The 18,349-nt window shown below is 41.9% G+C and overlaps 4 protein-coding genes across 4 annotated transcripts; 3 read left to right on the top strand and 1 right to left on the bottom strand.

Annotated features, from left to right (window-relative positions):
- Positions 1-1,322: 1,322 nt before the first annotated feature.
- BDB00DRAFT_759895 (uncharacterized protein) lies at positions 1,323-3,667 on the top strand (the record flags this gene model as incomplete). The annotated part of the gene is made up of 8 exons (XM_053119167.1): positions 1,323-1,368; positions 1,435-1,830; positions 1,926-1,997; positions 2,135-2,337; positions 2,428-2,714; positions 2,819-2,835; positions 2,933-3,179; positions 3,289-3,667. The coding sequence occupies 8 exons, from the start codon at positions 1,323-1,325 to the stop codon at positions 3,665-3,667; spliced, it is 1,647 nt and encodes a 548-aa protein (XP_052981959.1).
- Positions 3,668-9,478: 5,811 nt separating this feature from the next.
- BDB00DRAFT_210904 (uncharacterized protein) lies at positions 9,479-10,213 on the top strand. Its single transcript, XM_053116476.1, has 2 exons — positions 9,479-9,909; positions 10,064-10,213. The coding sequence occupies exons 1-2, from the start codon at positions 9,668-9,670 to the stop codon at positions 10,176-10,178; spliced, it is 357 nt and encodes a 118-aa protein (XP_052981958.1). The 5' UTR covers positions 9,479-9,667; the 3' UTR covers positions 10,179-10,213.
- Positions 10,214-12,980: 2,767 nt separating this feature from the next.
- Positions 12,981-14,878, bottom strand: BDB00DRAFT_813035 (uncharacterized protein). Its single transcript, XM_053122735.1, has 5 exons — positions 14,422-14,878; positions 14,273-14,351; positions 14,058-14,161; positions 13,892-13,962; positions 12,981-13,819 (listed from the first exon to the last, which is right to left on the bottom strand). The coding sequence occupies exons 1-5, from the start codon at positions 14,608-14,610 to the stop codon at positions 13,264-13,266; spliced, it is 999 nt and encodes a 332-aa protein (XP_052981957.1). The 5' UTR covers positions 14,611-14,878; the 3' UTR covers positions 12,981-13,263.
- A 175-nt stretch (positions 14,879-15,053) lies between these two features.
- Positions 15,054-15,323, top strand: BDB00DRAFT_759900 (uncharacterized protein; the record flags this gene model as incomplete). The annotated part of the gene is made up of 1 exon (XM_053119170.1): positions 15,054-15,323. A coding segment is annotated over one exon (270 nt), but the record flags the coding sequence as incomplete, so codon positions are not given.
- Positions 15,324-18,349: the final 3,026 nt, after the last annotated feature.

Raw genomic sequence — 18,349 nt, 5'->3', positions numbered from 1 at the left:
TACGTTCCTCCCACAACGACAGCGACGGCACCTGCATACGATCCTATGGCCAGCGCCGCTAGCTCTACCACCACCACCACCACCACCAACATGCCACCATCCTCCTCAACGGTCCACGCTGCACCTGTTACTATGGCAGCTGGCAACCAGTCCTGGTCATCAACCAGTTATCGCGATCACAGCAACATCTCCAACATCCAGCATCGAAAAGCAATGTAAAATTATATCTTCTAACCTCTCTCTTTTTTGCCGCGCTTTGGAAAACCTACCTGAACATTATTCCACACACCACGACGCACACACAAAACTCACGCAGTCATCAAAATTCCATCTTTCTTGTAACATGATAATAAATAGTACACGCAATTGCACCATTTCATTTCAATGTGCACATAGACTTCAGTCCTGAAGGATGGACTGGTCATCCGATGACCGGGGATACATATTAAATACGTGTCGTCATTTGATTGGCATCTATGCTGAACAGTGTAAGATCTACCTCTTCTTGGGTATGCTGATGCGATAGCAACGCATGTATCTAGACATGTGAGAGATTTTATTTCTATTCGGCATATTCAAACACGAACAATGGCTCAAAGACTTATCTCATCTAATGCTTACAATGTATGATAAACTCGACATTTGGGCGAAAAGAAGTTTGATATTGTACCACATGTCGCTGGTTGAATCATCCATCTAAATGATCTCGTTATCTGTAGTTACGAGCCATTAGTGAATGCGGGGCATTTGGAGGATGACTTGTGTGTGAGCAGTATGTGGGGAGATCAGGTTGCACATACCCTATTTCGAATTCGATTACTTAGCTCCGCTCTTAGAGAGACCACACAGTGGAAACAACAATTCTCTCTCTCTCTCTCTTTTGTTCCTTCAACTCGTTTGCAACCTCTCTTGTTTTTCTGACGGAAAACAATTCTGTTTGGGATCCTTTTTCTTCCATGTCGCGTCCGCAGCAGAAATGGCTCGATATAGGCTATGACACAGCCTTGTGGATCTTTAACATTATGCTCGAAGTGTTCTTTCGAGAAATTCGACCTCGTGGAGCACACAGAATCCCGCGAAACGGTCCGGTTATTTTTGTTGCAGCACCTCATGCCAATCAAGTACGACACAAGAAAAACGTTATTCGTTTGAAATTTCAGAATCGTCAGAGCTAATTGAGGATAGTTGTGCCAGAGTACTTACAAAAAATGAACCATTTTTTTTGTGTGTGTGTTGTAAATGTTGTTATATAGTTTGTCGATCCCTTGATTGTTATGCGAGAATGTCACCGACGCGTATCGTTCCTTATTGCCGCCAAATCCATGAAGCAGAAAGCTATCGGTTTTCTTGCTAAAGTAATTCATGCAAGTAAGTTCTTGAAAAAAAGGCTACCTAGTAAAAGGATAGATGGTGATTAATGATTTCGATATAAAGTACCCGTTGTTCGGCCTCAGGATCTAGCGACTAAGGGACAAGGACGAGTCACCTTGTTGAATGCCAAATCTGATCCGCTGCGCCTGGTTGGCATCGATACCAAATTCATGTCGCAATTACAGCCCGGCCACTCGATCGTGCTACCTCGCAACGTTGGAAAAATGGACGTAGCAAAGGTTATCTCGGACACTGAGATCGAGTTGAAATCCGAAGTACGCGAAGAGAAGTCATTGAAGCTTCTGACATCGGCTGAAGGAACCGCGTATAAATGTCTGCCTCATGTCGATCAAGAAGAAGTTTACGACCGTGTATATGCCGAATTAAACAATGGTGAATGTATCACCATCTTTCCTGAAGGTGGTAGTCACGATCGTGCAGAAATGTTGCCATTAAAAGGTAAAAAGATTGGCATGCGGGGAGCAGAAAGAAGGAAAGGAGAGTTTTGTCACTTACCGCTGTTTCATGACATGTTTGTTCTGCTATCTTATCAGCTGGTGTCACCATTATGGCGTTGGGTGCCATGGCTAAATACCCCGGACTGGATGTGAAAATTGTTCCTTGTGGTACGTTTGCGCACAGACAATTAAGAAGGAGGCGAAGGGCCAAGGGGGGGGGTGTGTGTGGAAGAAAAAAAAAGGAGTGGAGAGAAAAGCATATGATAACTAAAACGGGAGGTCGGTTATTAATATGTGGGTGACAGGATTAAACTATTTCCACGCGCATCGATTCCGATCAAGAGCCGTGATTGAGTTTGGAAACCCGATTACAGTCGCTCCTGAACTTGTCGAAAGGTTCAAGAAAGGTGGTTCAGAGAAAAGAGAAGCGTGTGGAACCCTTTTGGATACCATCTATTACGGCTTAAAGAGTGTTACTGTAAACGCCCCCAACGATCAAACTTTGATGGTAAAGTTTTGTGTCAACATTGATTCAGAGCACAGTAGTACATGCATCGCCGTAGCTTTCTCTGATTTCCTGATACTGTATCCATGATAGGTGATCCAAGCTGCTCGTCGTTTGTACAAGCCTGCTAACCGTCGGCTGCACATTGCACAAGTGGTAGATCTCAACCGACGATTTGTGATCGGTTACAACTTGTACAAAGATGATCCCAAAATCATCGAACTGCAACGAAACGTGCTCGCATATAATCAGATGCTTAAATACCATGGTCTTCGGGATCATCAAGTGCCTGATATCAACTTGCGTGAATGGCGAACTTTCTTTTTGCTTCTTCAACGTATTTTAATTCTGATTGTCTGGGGACTACTAGCATTTCCAGGGTAAGCTGCTCGATATGTTGATAGAGAAATGTTACTGATACAAGGATTGTTCATATTAGAGCAATCTTGAATATGCCAATCATGATCGTAGCTAAAGTTTTAAGTTATTTTAAAGCTAAAGGTAACAGATAGGATCTCTTGATGTCTTGCTTCTCCCTTTGATGTACCATATAATCGGATTCTCATTATCGCACTGCTTTCTTTTTTGGAATTTGTAGCGGCCTTGGCAAGCTCAACCGTCAAAATTAGAGGAAGAGATGTGCTGGCAACATGGAAGTTTTTGGTTGGCTTGATCCTGATTCCTACGCTCTACGGCTTGTATACACTGATTGTGTTTGCTTTTGCCACGAAGACGGATTGGAGCTGGCTCAAGATATGCGTTGTATCACTCGCTACATGGAACCTACTACCATTTGTCAGTTATGCAAGCATGCGCTTTGGTGAAAATGGCATGGATGTATACAAGTAAGTTTAGAAATCTTGGCCATAAACTCATGTTAGCAACGTTTTGGATACTCAAACCAAGCGAGGATTTAACTAAAAACGTACTGTTGGTGTATCACTTTTTTAACAGATCGCTTCGACCGTTATATGTCGCGCTGATTGATCCAGACAGTACGCAAAATCTACGACAAAACCGTGAAAAGCTTTCTCAAGAAATCACTGAAATCATCAACGAATACGGTCCCAAAGTATTTGGTGATTTCGATCCAAACAACGTATTTCGGAACGACCCTTCAGGCAGCAAAGAGTCTGTCACCGAACTTGGTGAAGGTGGCAAAACATTCTCACAGATCGCGAGTCGCTTTTTCAACAGCAAGGCATTGGACTGGCTGGATGATCGTAACATCTTTAACTTGACAAAGCAGGAAGACGAAGAAGAGGATGTACTTCATTTCTTGGATAAGCACAGTGGTCTGATAAGTGGTGGGTCAGCAAGTGAACAGAAATGATGACAGCTCGCAGTGGACGGCGTACACCAAAAATGACTGGAATGACAAGCACAAAAGATAAACATCAATAAGCAGCTTTCTTTCCTTTACTCTCTTTATTTTTACCATTAACATCTCTCTTTCTATCTATAAATATCTATCTATTTCTCTTCCTTCCTCCTTCCCCTCCCCCTCTTTGTCATTTTCCGTTCTATCCAACCTTTCCAATCGACCGCAAAAGGGTCTGAACTGTAGCTAAACTTTGTATATCTAAAATAGATCTTTTCTTTAATTGTTAAAATACATTTTTCAAAACATGCTATGACACAGCATCTACGTTTTCTACTATCAAAAACAAAACTTATGACTGCAATTTTCATTGATCGGCGAGAAGCATCACAGAATATATATTGATGTAAACCGGTGAAGTTTGCAATTATTAATTTATTGTTTAAAACAGCCTGGTTATTATGGTCCCCGTGGAATGCAAATCATCATGGATTGTTTGACGAAAGAACTATCGAAGTCGAACCACCTGACAGCAGCAAATACAGCCCCAATGCCACCACTTCAGTTTGTCCAGCAAATTCTTGTTCCGGAGACGGCCGCACGACTTGCAGGATTTTTCCTTATGATTAGCGGTGCTTTTTTTCTCATGATGGCGGGGTTCTTTTCTTACTATGGCGTTTGGGGGTCTGTTGATTGGCGGTGTGTTTTTTGTAATTGGCAGAAGCTGAAAATTACAATGGCGGCCTGCTTTTTGTGATTGGCATAAGGTGAATATTACAATGGCGGTGTAGTTTCAACAGATGGCGCCTCAAAATCACCTGTTGATATAACATAGGTGCACCATTACCCAACTTCGACTTTAATATACGATAGATGTACCATACCAGACTTCAACTTCAAAACTACACGGACGCCGAACAACAATAATCCATTCTAAATTTAATATGTCTGAATGTTTATACAGTTATTTATTATTACGGCGGCGTCGTTCCATTGCAATATGTTTTCCTGCGGTGGAACGACGCATTCCTGCTTTTTCTGCTGCAGCAGCTATCGTCATCTTCTCCTCAAAATAGCTGGAAAAGGTTCGTCTTCGTTGCTTGGGTGACGATATCCCTTGTTCTTGGTTGCTCTAGACCTTCCAAAACTTGAGATTGGACCAGATGGCCTTATAGAAATATTTCATGAATAATTCCGTGTATAGTTGAGACAACATGCATTTCGGGAATAAATTATACTTGGAACTTACCAAGATCCATCTGGTTATCTATGATAGGATCCACTGGAAATGCAATCTGGGAATTGGGGTCCAAATCTAGGATCGTTTGATGAAAGGGATCGTATAGTATGTCAGTGTCAAAGTCAGAGAAAATAAAAAGTGGTATATTGGAATCCATGATGTTTTAGAATGTAGTACATTGAGTCTGTTTCTTTTCATTCGTGTTCAAATACTTTTATTTGGACTGGTCAGGTTGGATGTTTGTGAACTCCAAAAGTTTCTCCGCATCGGCAATTTCTCACTTTACTGCCTCTGCATATGCTTTTGTTTCTCTAAACTGCTTAGCCCATCGATGCATTGTAGCTTTTGGAACAATCGCTCTGTCATATCCTTTATTCTCGATTGCGCATCGTATTATTGCCTCCTTGATTTCCGGATTCTCTTTGTTCCATTTCGTCTGCTTTCGTTTCGAGATTTCTTTTAATCTTGCAATTTCTTCTTCTAGCTTTCGGATTTCCAAGACCGAAGGAAGTTCATTGGATGGTTCATATTCTTCCCCTGCTCGCATTGCATTTAAAGTTCTAATAAATTCCTCTATCAAAGGTTTAGAAAACTGTAATAACGATTGTACAAGCAAGCATACCAATGTATGGATCTTCTCCCTCAACGACATCAATGGTTTCACGTATTTCTTTGTCGGTAAGAGCCAGGTTATCCATAAGAAATGTTGTTCGGTTTGAATAGGGAGTCTGTAACAAAGGCGGTAAGGTCCCCATATTATATTAAAGAAATAGCATAGGCACAATGTTGCACACAAGAGATTTTTTGGGTTTTGATTCACCGATGGGATAAGTCATGGTCGGTAGAATGAGCACTATGTTGGCCCTACGATTGGGACATGTCATGGTTGAGCGAAGAAATAGCATAGGCACAATGTTGCACACAAGAGATTTTTTGGGTTTTGATTCACCGATGGGATAAGTCATGGTCGGTAGAATGAGCACTATGTTGGCCCTACATTTGGGACATGTCATGGTCGAGCGAAGAAACAGCATAGGCACATTGTTGCACACAAGAGATTGATTCACCGATGGGATAAGTCATGGTCGGTAGAATGAGCACTATGTTGGCCCTACATTTGGGACATGTCATGGTCGAGCGAAGAAACAGCATAGGCACATTGTTGCACACCAAGGAACGGATCTCGTCCTGATTACCGTCTTATGTGGAACAAAATGTACCTATGCTGTTTCTTCGCTCGACCATGACATATCCCGATTGTAGGGCCAACATAGTGCTCATTCTACTGACCGTGAGTTATCCAATCGGTGAATCAAAACTCAAAAAATCTCTTGTGTGCAACGATATGCCTATGCTGTTTCTTCGCTCGACCATGACATGTCCCAATCGTAGGGCCAACATAGTGCTCATTCTACCGACCATGACTTATCCCATCGGTGAATCAAAACCCAAAAAATCTCTTGTGTGCAACATTGTGCCTATGCTATTTCTTCGCTCAACCATGACATGTCCCAATCGTAGGGCCAACATAGTGCTCATTCTACCGACCATGACTTATCCCATCGGTGAATCAATCTCTTGTGTGCAACAATGTGCCTATGCTGTTTCTTCGCTCGACCATGACATGTCCCAAATGTAGGGCCAACATAGTGCTCATTCTACCGACCATGACTTATCCCATTGGTGGAATGGACCGAGAAAAAGTGGACTGGAACCCAAAATCTCTTGTGTGCCTGTGCCATTTCTTCGATCGACCATGACATGTCCCAATCGTAGGGCCAACATAGTGCTCATTCTACTGACCATGACTTATCCCATCGGTGAATCAAAACCCAAAAAATCTCTTGTGTGCAACATTGTGCCTATGCTATTTCTTTGCATGTCCCAATTGTAGAACCGGAAAAAGTAGCTTGGAGTGGCTATAAGCTGTACTATTTTATTTGTGCCTGAGTTTTTATACATCCGTAAAATGTAAACCAAAAAGTATTTAAGCCGAAGTCAAATAACACTTTTCGAAATCATTCACAACATAATACACAATGACCTTGGACACCCATACCACTATGAACACCGGAGATCTGGACTATTACGAAGACGAGGTTGAGGTGCAAGAACGAGATGCCATGGGATTCGATATGGCGCTACCATTCGCTGAGGCTGATGAAGAATTACAACTACCACCACCACCGCCATACTCCCCACCAGCATCAACTCCAATAACAACATCAACAACAACATCAGCAGCATCACCATCACCATCATCAGCAGCACCACCATCACCATCACCATTACCACGACAACAACGTCGGCAACGTCGACAATACACCAAGGATGATATTGTTTCTGTCCTTCGTGCTTACTTCCGGGAAGGACGTACCATGGAAGAATCTGCGAGAAGGGGTGACATGCCGAAGACAACAGCCGCCAGGCTCATCCGCACGTATCGCCCCCAAATGCCTCCACGACCAGCTCCAGTCCGTCCTCGTCAAGCAAGCATGATCAACCAAGTTGACGATGATATTTTGACGACTACCTTACAATAATAAATACAAATTTTATCTTGCTGGGATTTTCTTGGTTTTATAGTAAAATAGAGTAAACATGTTTATAATTATGATTATGCTGAAAATATAGCATTCACTGTGTTACGCGGTACAGCTGCGCTTTGTCCTGTCTCATCTTCTTTGTCACTTCCATGAAAAACCTTCAACTTTGTGTTACCAAATACGTATGTTGCGGCAAAAAAAAAAGTATAAAACCAGTACAGCTTTTCTGCTGCAGCTTGTGCTTACATTTCGTTCAAGATCTTTACTCAACTATTACCATGTTATCTATTGAAAACCTGATACTCCCACACGATACTGACGTTGATATCCATGAAGATGAGATGGAAGTAGACGATGTGTATGAAATTGTGTCCGACGAGTGTAGTAGTTTTACTGGTGGTGTCCAATCACTTGTATCAATGACCAAGAGGAAAAATATACCACAGGTACCTAATTAAAATCTTCTTGTTTTACGAGTTTTTTGTTATTAACTGATGGTCGTTAATATGATAGGCATGTTCCACATTTATGTTAACGGATCCTCCAACCCCCACTTCGACCGTCACCGTAGCCACCCAAAAAGCAACAGTGAAAAAGGTCAAGGGAAGACCTCGCAAAAACATTCAGCAAGAAAACATTGTTCCAAAAAGTATGTTACTTATTATTGCTAAAACTTCAGTTGCTTTCAATATCTAACCCTTATCTACAATAGCTTTCAACGGCGCCAAACTTGCCAAGTTTTAGAAGCGCATTGTTTTGTGCTGCTATTGATGAGTCAAAATAATAATGTTGTGCTTAACTTTTATCTATTACATTTCAAGTAAAAGCCATTTCAGTTTACCCCCTTCCCTTCTTTTGTCTTTCAATGATCGCTGGCGGTACTACTATATCAAACTACACCAATATCCGTATCCGGCAAGCCAGTATTCTAAAAGACATCCAGAAATGTGTTGACGTCCATATAATTTTTTTGTGAGCGTCCAAGCCTCGAGTACATAAATACACTACATGGAGCTATACTACTGAGATTCTTCATGCAATCTAACGAAGCCACTTTGAAATTTTTGATTTGCTTGACGCTACTTTTAATATCAACACTAGCGAAAGTATCAAATGTAGGGGATGATGATAAGGGAAACCCGATCGGATATATACGTTAACAGTAGTTTGATCCAAAGATGATAGTAGTGTGGACACACTCAGTCGATTACCAAGTAAGTCTATCACAAGCTCGGTGCAACGGCGTTTGGTCGCAAGTTTGTGCAGGCACTCGAAGCAGCTGCAAAGACGGAGGGGCATCACGCTCTGAAAAAAAACGTCGATATTATGACTCACTAGGCTATGTATTACAAGATCCCACTTATTAAACGCGCGTTCAAAGTCCTCATCAGCAACTATGGAAGAGGGGACTTCTAACAGATGCAATCCCTGATATTGTTGTACATATTGCGTTAATTTCAGGTTCGAAATTGTGTCTACCTTTTTTACAATACAAAACTTATGACTGCAATTTCCATTGATCGGCGAGAAGCATCACAAGAATATATATATATATATATATATATATATTCATGTAAACCGGTGACGTATGCCAAAATATAATAAAAAAGAAGGGCCTGCTTCTACACGATAAAAATATTGCTACAAAATCAAAAGACCAGTGCATAGAAAAACTTTGTCTACGATAAAATTAAATTTGGCTCGTGTTATTGCGATGGACACGTTATGGATGATGCTGTTGCTGCATTGTTGGCGAGGTATAATAGTTGTTGTTGTTTTCTCCTTTAGTAGTGGCGACAGGGTTATCGTCACTGGACATGGCAGCATGGTCCTCCAAAGTCCAAGCATCTTCTTGAATAGGTGGTAAGCTTCACTTATAAAAATCATCACGATCCCCACGTTTCATAAAAGAGATTGTCAAACCGTTATAAATTGCGCTGATGAAATTGGCAGCGGCCGTTTCTTGATCGTCAGCTAAGAAAAGAAGGTCATATCGAGTATCAATAGTATTGCTGGTACGCTTCACATATAAAATCATCATGATCCCCAGGTTTCATACTCTTTTTATATCGCCGGTTCTTTGTTCCATTAAAGCGCACAGACCCGTCGCCGACAATTGTTGGATCAGAGCGGAGCACGGCAAGCGGAGCCGCATAGTGAAACAAACATATACGCACCATAAGAAAAAGACACTAGCATGACAGTCGTCAGACTACAACGATAATTATGATCAAGGCACTTCTTCACATTGCTGCAGTTCACTGGCTCCTTAGGGCAGTAGTGACAACAAAATTTCTAAGCTCCGTCATTTTGTTTATCGGGCTCATGAAAAAAAAGAATCGACTGCGCGTTTTGCCCTTTATTCTTTTCTTTAGTCTTCATATTCATCTTTGTACATTTGCAGTGTTTCTTTCATTATCACTTTTTACCTTTCTTTTATTTTTCATCCCGCTCGAGTGTCCCTGTGGGTGTGCATAGTTGAAGGGAGCTAGTCGTGCACGACTGGCTCTTGCTCATCTTTTGTACATTTGCAGTGTTTCTTTCATTATCACTTTTTACCTTTCTTTTGTTTTTCATCCCGCTCGAGTGTCCCTGCGGGTGTGCATAGTTGAAGGGAGCTAGTCGTGCACGGCTGGCTCTTGCTCATCTTTTGTACATTTGCAGTGTTTCTTTCATTATCACTTTTTACCTTTCTTTTTTTTTCATCCCGCTCGAGCGTCCCTGTGGGTGTGCATAGTTGAAGGGAGCTAGTCGTGCACGGCTGGCTCTTGCTCATCTTTTGTACATTTGCAGTGTTTCTTTCATTATCACTTTTTACCTTTCTTTTGTTTTTCATCCCGCTCGAGTGTCCCTGTGGGTGTGCATAGTTGAAGGGAGCTAGTCATGCACGACTGGCTCTTGCTCATCTTTTGTACATTTGCAAAGTTCTTTGTTTCATCTTGGTTTTTGATCTTCCTCAAAAACTGAAAGCGAGAGTGTGTGCAAAGAGGTACGTATATGTTCGCCGCTGACAGACCTTTGTGCTATTTCTTTTATTTGTAGGAACTGTGGAGGAGTAGGTTCTGTCGGGAACTGAGGCTTGTGGACAAGAAAGGGAGAGGTGTAGGTTCCGACGGGAACTGAGGCTTGCGGAAAACAAGGGAGGGCAACCTCCCTTGTGGGTACGTATATGTTCGCCGCTGACAGACCTTTGTGCTATCATATTCTTTTATTTGTAGGAACTGTGGAGGTGTAGGTTCTGTCGGGAACTGAGGCTTGTGGACAAGAAAGGGAGAGGTGTAGGTTCTGCCGGGAACTGAGGCTTGCGGAAAACAAGGGAGGGCAACCTCCCTTGTGGGTACGTATATGTTCGCCGCTGACAGACCTTTGTGCTATCATATTCTTTTATTTGTAGGAACTGTGGAGGAGTAGGTTCTGTCGGGAACTGAGGCTTGTGGACAAGAAAGGGAGAGGTGTAGGTTCCGACGGGAACTGAGGCTTGCGGGGAACAAGGGAGGGCAACCTCCCTTGAGGAACGAAGGATTCATAAAAGTCGGTCGACTTGTCAGGCAACATCAAAAAACTTGGTTTCTTATTGTACTTTCTTAAATAATGTAATTGTAACTATTGGGCAGATCGAGTGACGATTGTAATAAACGCGATCTTTTTTTTTACATCTTCCTACTGCCATTGCGCTTGGTACTTGTTGGTGCTTTCTCTGGAGCAGTTATGTAGTTGCAAATGAGCCTTTTTGTGCTTGAGTCGTCGAGAAAACCGTAGGCTGTGCATTCGCATGTGTGCTCTCAAAAACAATACAGCTGGTTTACCTTCACGACTATACCAACAATGATTGCAAATTGCTGGTGGCAAAATAAAAAACCGTATCGCAAAGCAAACAGACCATCCCCATATTCACATATACACGAACCAGATCGCCAACCCAAACTAAGTGATGTTTGCCTTGATTTCTTTGCAGTATAAAAGGCCCAGTACATAAGCTCATTAGGGAAGTTACATAATCCAACTTGTTGGGTCTTGCCACCAATCTCTCATGCTACTGTCTCTCAACATTACTGCTACTGATACACGTATACTAGTAATACTCATAGATAGATTGAATATGGAATGTATCATCACTGCTTAAGATTATAACAAGTTATCCCGTCAAGTTCTTGATGTTTCTTATCTACAATAGCTTTCAACGGCGCCAAACTTGCCAAGTTTTTAGAAGCGCCTTGTTTTGTGCTGCTATTGATGAGTCAAAATAATAATGTTGTGCTTAACTTTTATCTATTACATTTCAAGTAAAAGCCATTTCAGTTTACCCCCTTCCCTTCTTTTGTCTTTCAATGATCGCTGGCGGTACTACTATATCAAACTACACCAATATCCGTTTCCGGCAAGCCAGTATTCTAAAAGACATCCAGAAATGTGTTGACGTCCATATAATTTTTTTGTGAGCGTCCAAGCCTCGAGTACATAAATACATTACATGGAGCTATACTACTGAGATTCTTCATGCAATCTAACGAAGCCACTTTGAAATTTTTGATTTGCTTGACGCTACTTTTGATATCAACACTAGCGAAAGTATCAAATGTAGGGGATGATGATAAGGGAAACCCGATCGGATATATACGTTAACAGTAGTTTGATCCAAAGATGATAGTAGTGTGGACACACTCAGTCGATTACCAAGTAAGTCTATCACAAGCTCGGTGCAACGGCGTTTGGTCGCAAGTTAGTGCAGGCACTCGAAGCAGCTGCAAAGACGGAGGGGCATCACGCTCAGAAAAAAAAACGTCGATTTTATGACTCACTAGGCTATGTATTACAAGATCCCACTTATTAAACGCGCGTTCAAAGTCCTCATCAGCAACTATGGAAGAGGGGACTTCTAACAGATGCAATCCCTAATATTGTACATATTGCGTTAATTTCAGGTTCGAAATAAAAAACCATTATACATAATTAATGGTTGTCACGTAAATTGAAGGCATCGCGTACATTATCAAATTTGGCCAATAGATCCCATGTACATACACGGTATACAATAGTCGCCAAAAATTATCGACTACAAGAGAAAATAGAAAGGATAGCCCCTATGTATGACTAAGGGAGAGAGAGAATAATATTGAACCAAGAGATAATATCATTGGTGGAGAAGTGACATTGTCCAAATCTACATACACACGTGATTGAGGATGGTCAGTGAAGGAAGAATCTACTGTATTGGAGATGAAAGTTTCCCATCTTGACACGCGCCAACAGTACATCTCAAGCTTCCATCGCCGGAGAAATGGATCCAAGAACACCTCACTCAGGACGCAGACTGTGTACACTACCATCTGCGCCGGAGACCAGTGAATTCCTTTGTCATGATGGAAAAGCGTCAGAGTTGGGAAGAAAAAAGAATTATGGTCAACTCTTTGGTTTTTTTCTTCAGCATCATCTGATTTGTCGTATGTACAATGTATTGGCAGCTGCGATTAACAAGGATGCATGTATACAGTCAATCCCTGCTTAGTCCAACTGAATATGTTTATATTTCAAACTATGTGCAGTACAGACATAGCCAGTCAGATGAGAAAAAACAAGCAGCTAAAGCTCTTCACTATCTCCTGTGACATGTGCAATTCGATTTCATTGATAAAAAACATATACTGTAAACTAAATTCACGATATGAGTTTTCAATTTTTTTGGTCATTTGCAATACAGAGAGAATGCTTAATGTGCAATGTGAATATATGATATCATAAAGAGAAGTTGCTTATAGGCTATGCAACTATGCCATTGATGAAACTTATGTAAGGGGAGGAGGTGCAACTGGTTTTGGGCTTTTTTATCTTATACGCTTTTGTATCCTCATTGCTTGTGCTTGTCGCCGACGAGCAATAGCTTGGTTTTCGGACCTATACAGTCGTCTTAGGAACGTATTTTGTTCCATCGTCTGCTGTTGTGGTGGACGAAATGGTAATTGGGAGGTATTAGTGTTGATCCTAATTGGTCGTATCGGGGGTGCAGCAACCGTGGGAGAAAGAGATCGAGAAGTAGCAGTAGCAACAGGCGCACTAGGTTTAGATGGTGGGAGGGGAGGTAGAGTTGATGACATGTGTTGAGGCTTGTCAAATATTGAGCTACTTGGCATGCTGGATTCACACTCCATGAATTCATCGTCACTGCTTGATAGTGTTGTCGTCGTAGGCGGTTCTTCTCGTGATTGAGCCTGAATCTCGGGCATTGTTGCCGGCTGTGTCACGGAACGATGGGGGATGTGAGCACTTCCAGCAGCATGATCTGAAAATCCACCACGTACAGATTGAGGTCCATCACCATCGATATGTAAAGGTTTGGCGCTGTGATCTGCTGGTTGTATTCTCATCGGCTGTTCCATGGAGCTGATACGGGGTATATACAAATTTTGAGTCATTAACAGTTATGAGATTTACTTTTTAGCAGTATTCATTTACCTAGCAGCTTTGCGAGTAGCATTTGCTAATTTCTTGGCATCTCGTGTATAGCTTTTTAGCGTATGAGTGAGCTATCAAAAAAAGGCATTAATCTATATTTGAGCAAGTAGATAAAACGAAGCCTACTTATATATTCTGCAAATACTACCTCCCCTTCTTTACTTACTATTCGGATATCAGCAACATGATTTTTTCTCAACTGGTCCACTTGAGTTCTCAGGTCTTGCATGTCGGGGATAAAGGCTTCGTTAATCTCGTCCCCGGCCAAATCTAATACAAATAAGCGAAATGTATTTCTGTGTGTGAGTAAACCAGTAAAAACAACAACGAAGGGTATGATAGCAAGTAAGTCATTCCAAACTGATAGAAATTTGACAATACATTGTTCCACAAGAGTATTGTTTGGAACAATACTGATGCTTTCATGCGGATCACAGGAGCTTAGTGCGTCGCGAACTGCCTAAGAAATATGATCAATTTACATTAATCGTCTATTCTCTCCAATGAGCTTTTCTAAAACGTTGACTTACTATAAGTTCAGGCTTGAGCGTGTAATATGGCATGCCAGTAAGTAGTTTTGTCATTGGTTTCTTTGTATCCCCTCGCCATATGATCCCGTATGCGACGGTGGCATTGTCTTCGTCTTCGCGTCCAGGCTTGTTGCGAGATATGGCCAGGTGTACAACGTGATCGGTTTGTGTTCTGCGAGGGTATTCCATTGTTTCCACTGGTAGAATTAAACAAGTAGCTTGTCAATTAAAGGAAAAGAAACAGAGACGCATTCAAAACAGCCGCAGCAGTGCTGTGGCCATTCGCAACAACACAAATCTCCAATAATTCTATCTCAGTCATTGCAAATGACTTTGGTTGAAGATTCTGTAATTGCGCCAAGTTAAACCAAATTATTGATAAAAGGCATAAATAACCAGGATCCATTACTTACAGTGATGTTCTTTATGGGAAGAAAAGCGAAGAAAATACACCACCAACAAAAGGAAAATTCAGGTTCCGCGGGTATTCTGCTTTAGGCGGTCGGGCGGTGTCTGTAGAGACCTAGCCAGTTAAATTTACAGAATAAAGTGCGGTATAGAAAAACTGACCAATTGCTTGTAAAAAATGAAGTGCGGCATTGTTACTTACGCCAATAACAACAAAACAATAAGTCTGGCGCGGTGTTGCCACCCGATTCCTGGATGACCCATCTGCGCTCACCTTCGAGCATGTATCATCAGTCCGACCACCGACTCCTCTCAAGACTAAACATCTAGGGCATATCTCTGGCCGCCTTCTCATAGCATGCACCTTCCTCGCCATCTGGCGTGCGCATTGGCTCTTCGTTTTTCAGCAGCAGCGTTTCTGGCCCAACGGTGTTGTCGCTTCCTCCATTTTGCTACTTAGAAAGATAAATGCTGAACACCAAACAGCTGTGTAATATTCCCCCCCCCCCTGCCTTCATCTTTTCCGCTTTGTATATATGTCACCAATGAGCCAGCTTCTCTCGGCTCTAAATAAATTTCATCGCTTACAAAAAAAAAATACGCCAATAACAAAGGCGAAATAAAGTCTGTCCAATGAGGAGTGAAGAATAACATCCAGCATTACACAAAGCTTAAGTGCGTTCCGCAGTATATATAGAGCTGCTGGGAACCCTGGTGCAGGATGAATACTCGGGTTACTGCTGCTACAACCACTTTGACACGACACTGTCAAAAAGTACTTTTTTACGCTTGACATATCTACGCACAGTGAAGTATGTTTCCACTGCTCGATTCTCACTTATTGAGGGACATTCTCTCAATTTTGGTCATTTATTTTTTATCAGTTTAACGATTTAATTACACCGATGGTGGGACGCGATGAGGAAACCTTGGCAACGCCTAAAGTATATGAGCCGTACCTGACAAGTGTCCGCAACAAAATTGACAGAGAAAGAAGAAGCATAGGAACGCCAGCTTGCTACGAAAACAAGACCTTTTGGGTTTTGCCACCAGCCCCTTTTTTCGCCATGTACAAGAAGAATTACTTTGAACCAACCGACTTATATTTGCCACGTGTGTTCGTTTGGCTAGTCCACCTTTTGGTAGAAGAGCTCAAGTGTCCCAAGTGCAAGCAAAAACTCACAGAGCTTGGATTTCCATCAAACCCACTTGCCAGACGCATCGCAGACGACGACGATTGTTTTACCATCCTATCTTATCGATATCAATGCAAAAACGACGGATGCGACGTCTACACAATTATGGGCACAGACGAGAACTTGATAGAAAAATCGCTACCCATACAACTTGCGCTCGAATACCCGGCCACACTTTCACATAAAAGCGGTGTATCTAAGGAGTTGATGACAAATATGCGGGTCTGCTTTGGTAACGGAATGGGGCCGGGTCCATTTGCAAAAGCATTGAGCACTAGACACCACCTGCGACACGACAAAATTGAATGGCAGTATGCGGAAGGAAGACCACAGCAGCAAGAACATTCTTACGAACAGCAAAATCCATCACCCACTAAACATTCGGCAATCAATTCGTTTCATAAACCAGTGCACTCGGCATCAAGGCAGTTCAAGAATTTCCCATCATTCGATGATCGAGATGGATATGGTGGTTCGACACCTGGTCCCAAGTATCTCACAAAAATGTACAATGAATTTGTTGAAATGCATATAAGCGACCACTACAACCACATGAGTTCTCTACCAGCCACCATAATCAACATTGACCACAGCCATAAGGTGAGTTTAATTTATTTGCTTTTGCCTATATATATTTCTGACAAGTGCTTTGTTTGTTTTTGATAATAGGTGACAAAGCATCTTTGCAAACTGGATTCGTGCAAAATTTTTGAAGGGTTGGTATTAATGACAAACGAATACGGAGAGATTCGGTATCAAGCTTTTGTGCCTACTACATCCATGGATTACATAGAACAAGGGATACAAGGTATACTATACTTTCCTTTCTAATAATTTGCTGGTTGCATTACAGTAACCGAAACTAATTTTTGCGATTAGCCAATAATTTAAAAAATGAATCTTTAAAATTTTTAGTGCTACAAAGTCTTACTGCCCATGGTCATCGTCACTCAGAAATCCTTTTTACTGACAAAGTCGAGGCCGATAAACAGTTTTTTGAAACACAAATCGAATCTCTGCGTACTGAAGCTCATCCACGTATAGTCGCTGATCCATGTTATCATCTGCCGCAGCTACAGCTGCCATCAACAATTTCAGTAACAATTCACAGCTCACCTTTGCAAATCAAAGCTGCTTTGACACCATTCTCGAACAAAATGGCACTGAACAGCAACCGACCGTCGTTGGTCTTGACGCAGAGTGGACATTTCGTGAAAATGATCCAACGTGGCATCCAGTATCGATAGTACAAGTTGCATATGACGACCGAGTATCAATATTGAAGCTGGAGAAGTTATCATCATTGCCACATGCAATCTGGACGCTGCTTAATCGCAAAGTTATTATCAAGGTTGGTCGTAACATCGCAAATGATATCACTCGGCTTTCACAATCTTTTCCTCAACAATTCAATAACCTTCAAGCATCCAATGTCGTGGAGCTGTTGACAATATGCAACGAGTACAGATGCAAACCAGTTACTGAATCAAGTCTGGCAGATATGTGTGCAGCAATTCTACAACATCGTCTATCCAAGGCTTTACAACAAGGCAACTGGGAAGGTCGACTTACTGACGAGCAAGTACACTATGCAGCTTAGGATGCCTGGAGTAGTCGGCAAATTTATCTCCAAGTGACATCGCCTAGAAACGACATCATAAATCGACGAGCTGGTGTACATGTAACAATACTAAGCGACGATGGTACTGTGGAGGTGGCGCGCGGGAAAATCAGCGATGCTAGACAAAGTGGGTATGTACATATTCTCTCCCTTACTTACTCCTTGCTTGCACCAATTCGGAGTAGGAATAACACAATAAGTCAAATTATATTACTAATATTAAGCTAACTCTGACTTCTTTCCAGAATCTTTAATAAGCGGACGATAACGGAAAATCGTGCACTGGTTGAAGTTACTAATGTCTTGGTCCCTGCGGCAAAGTTGCAATTATGTGTTAGCCAGCCACTTTCGTCATTTGGTGCTGCTCCGATTTGTATATTAGTGCGTTTGTTGTCACTCCGTCCTTGTTATCAACTAACCATATCGCAGAGCGTGGATCATCCGGAATCACAAGCTGGTCAAACTGATCATAGCAGCGACAATGACGTGCAAGCATGGGATATCTATGAAACTGACTCGGAGGACGACATTGACGATGGTATGCCGGGACCAACGCCAAACACTTTAGCTATCGACGAGAGCTCCAAGATTTATGGCAGTCGCCTCCTCGATCCTATTTTACAAAAGTATCGACCACAACGCTTGGAACAAGATAACGTCATCCACACCAGAATCGTCCAAAATGCTTGGCATGCGCTCAAGA

This window comes from Zychaea mexicana (assembly GCF_025766255.1).
Source record: "Zychaea mexicana strain RSA 1403 chromosome Unknown BDB00scaffold_19, whole genome shotgun sequence".
In the NCBI taxonomy this organism is placed as follows: Eukaryota; Fungi; Mucoromycota; class Mucoromycetes; order Mucorales; family Lichtheimiaceae; genus Zychaea; species Zychaea mexicana.
The sequence above is the reverse complement of the archived record's forward strand: the minus strand, read 5'-3'. Positions and strand labels throughout refer to the sequence as shown.

Coding starts and splice junctions, on each gene's coding strand:
- BDB00DRAFT_210904 (XM_053116476.1), top strand. CDS start 9,668: ATGATCAAGGCACTTCTTCACATTGCTGCAGTTCACTGGCTCCTTAGG. Junction 9,910..10,063: donor CCGCTCGAGTGTCCCTGTGG/GTGTGCATAGTT, acceptor GAAGGGAGCTAG/TCGTGCACGGCTGGCTCTTG.
- BDB00DRAFT_813035 (XM_053122735.1), bottom strand. CDS start 14,610: ATGGAATACCCTCGCAGAACACAAACCGATCACGTTGTACACCTGGCC. Junction 14,352..14,421: donor CGCTCAAGCCTGAACTTATA/GTAAGTCAACGT, acceptor CATATTTCTTAG/GCAGTTCGCGACGCACTAAG. Junction 13,963..14,057: donor ATGTTGCTGATATCCGAATA/GTAAGTAAAGAA, acceptor TTTTTTTGATAG/CTCACTCATACGCTAAAAAG.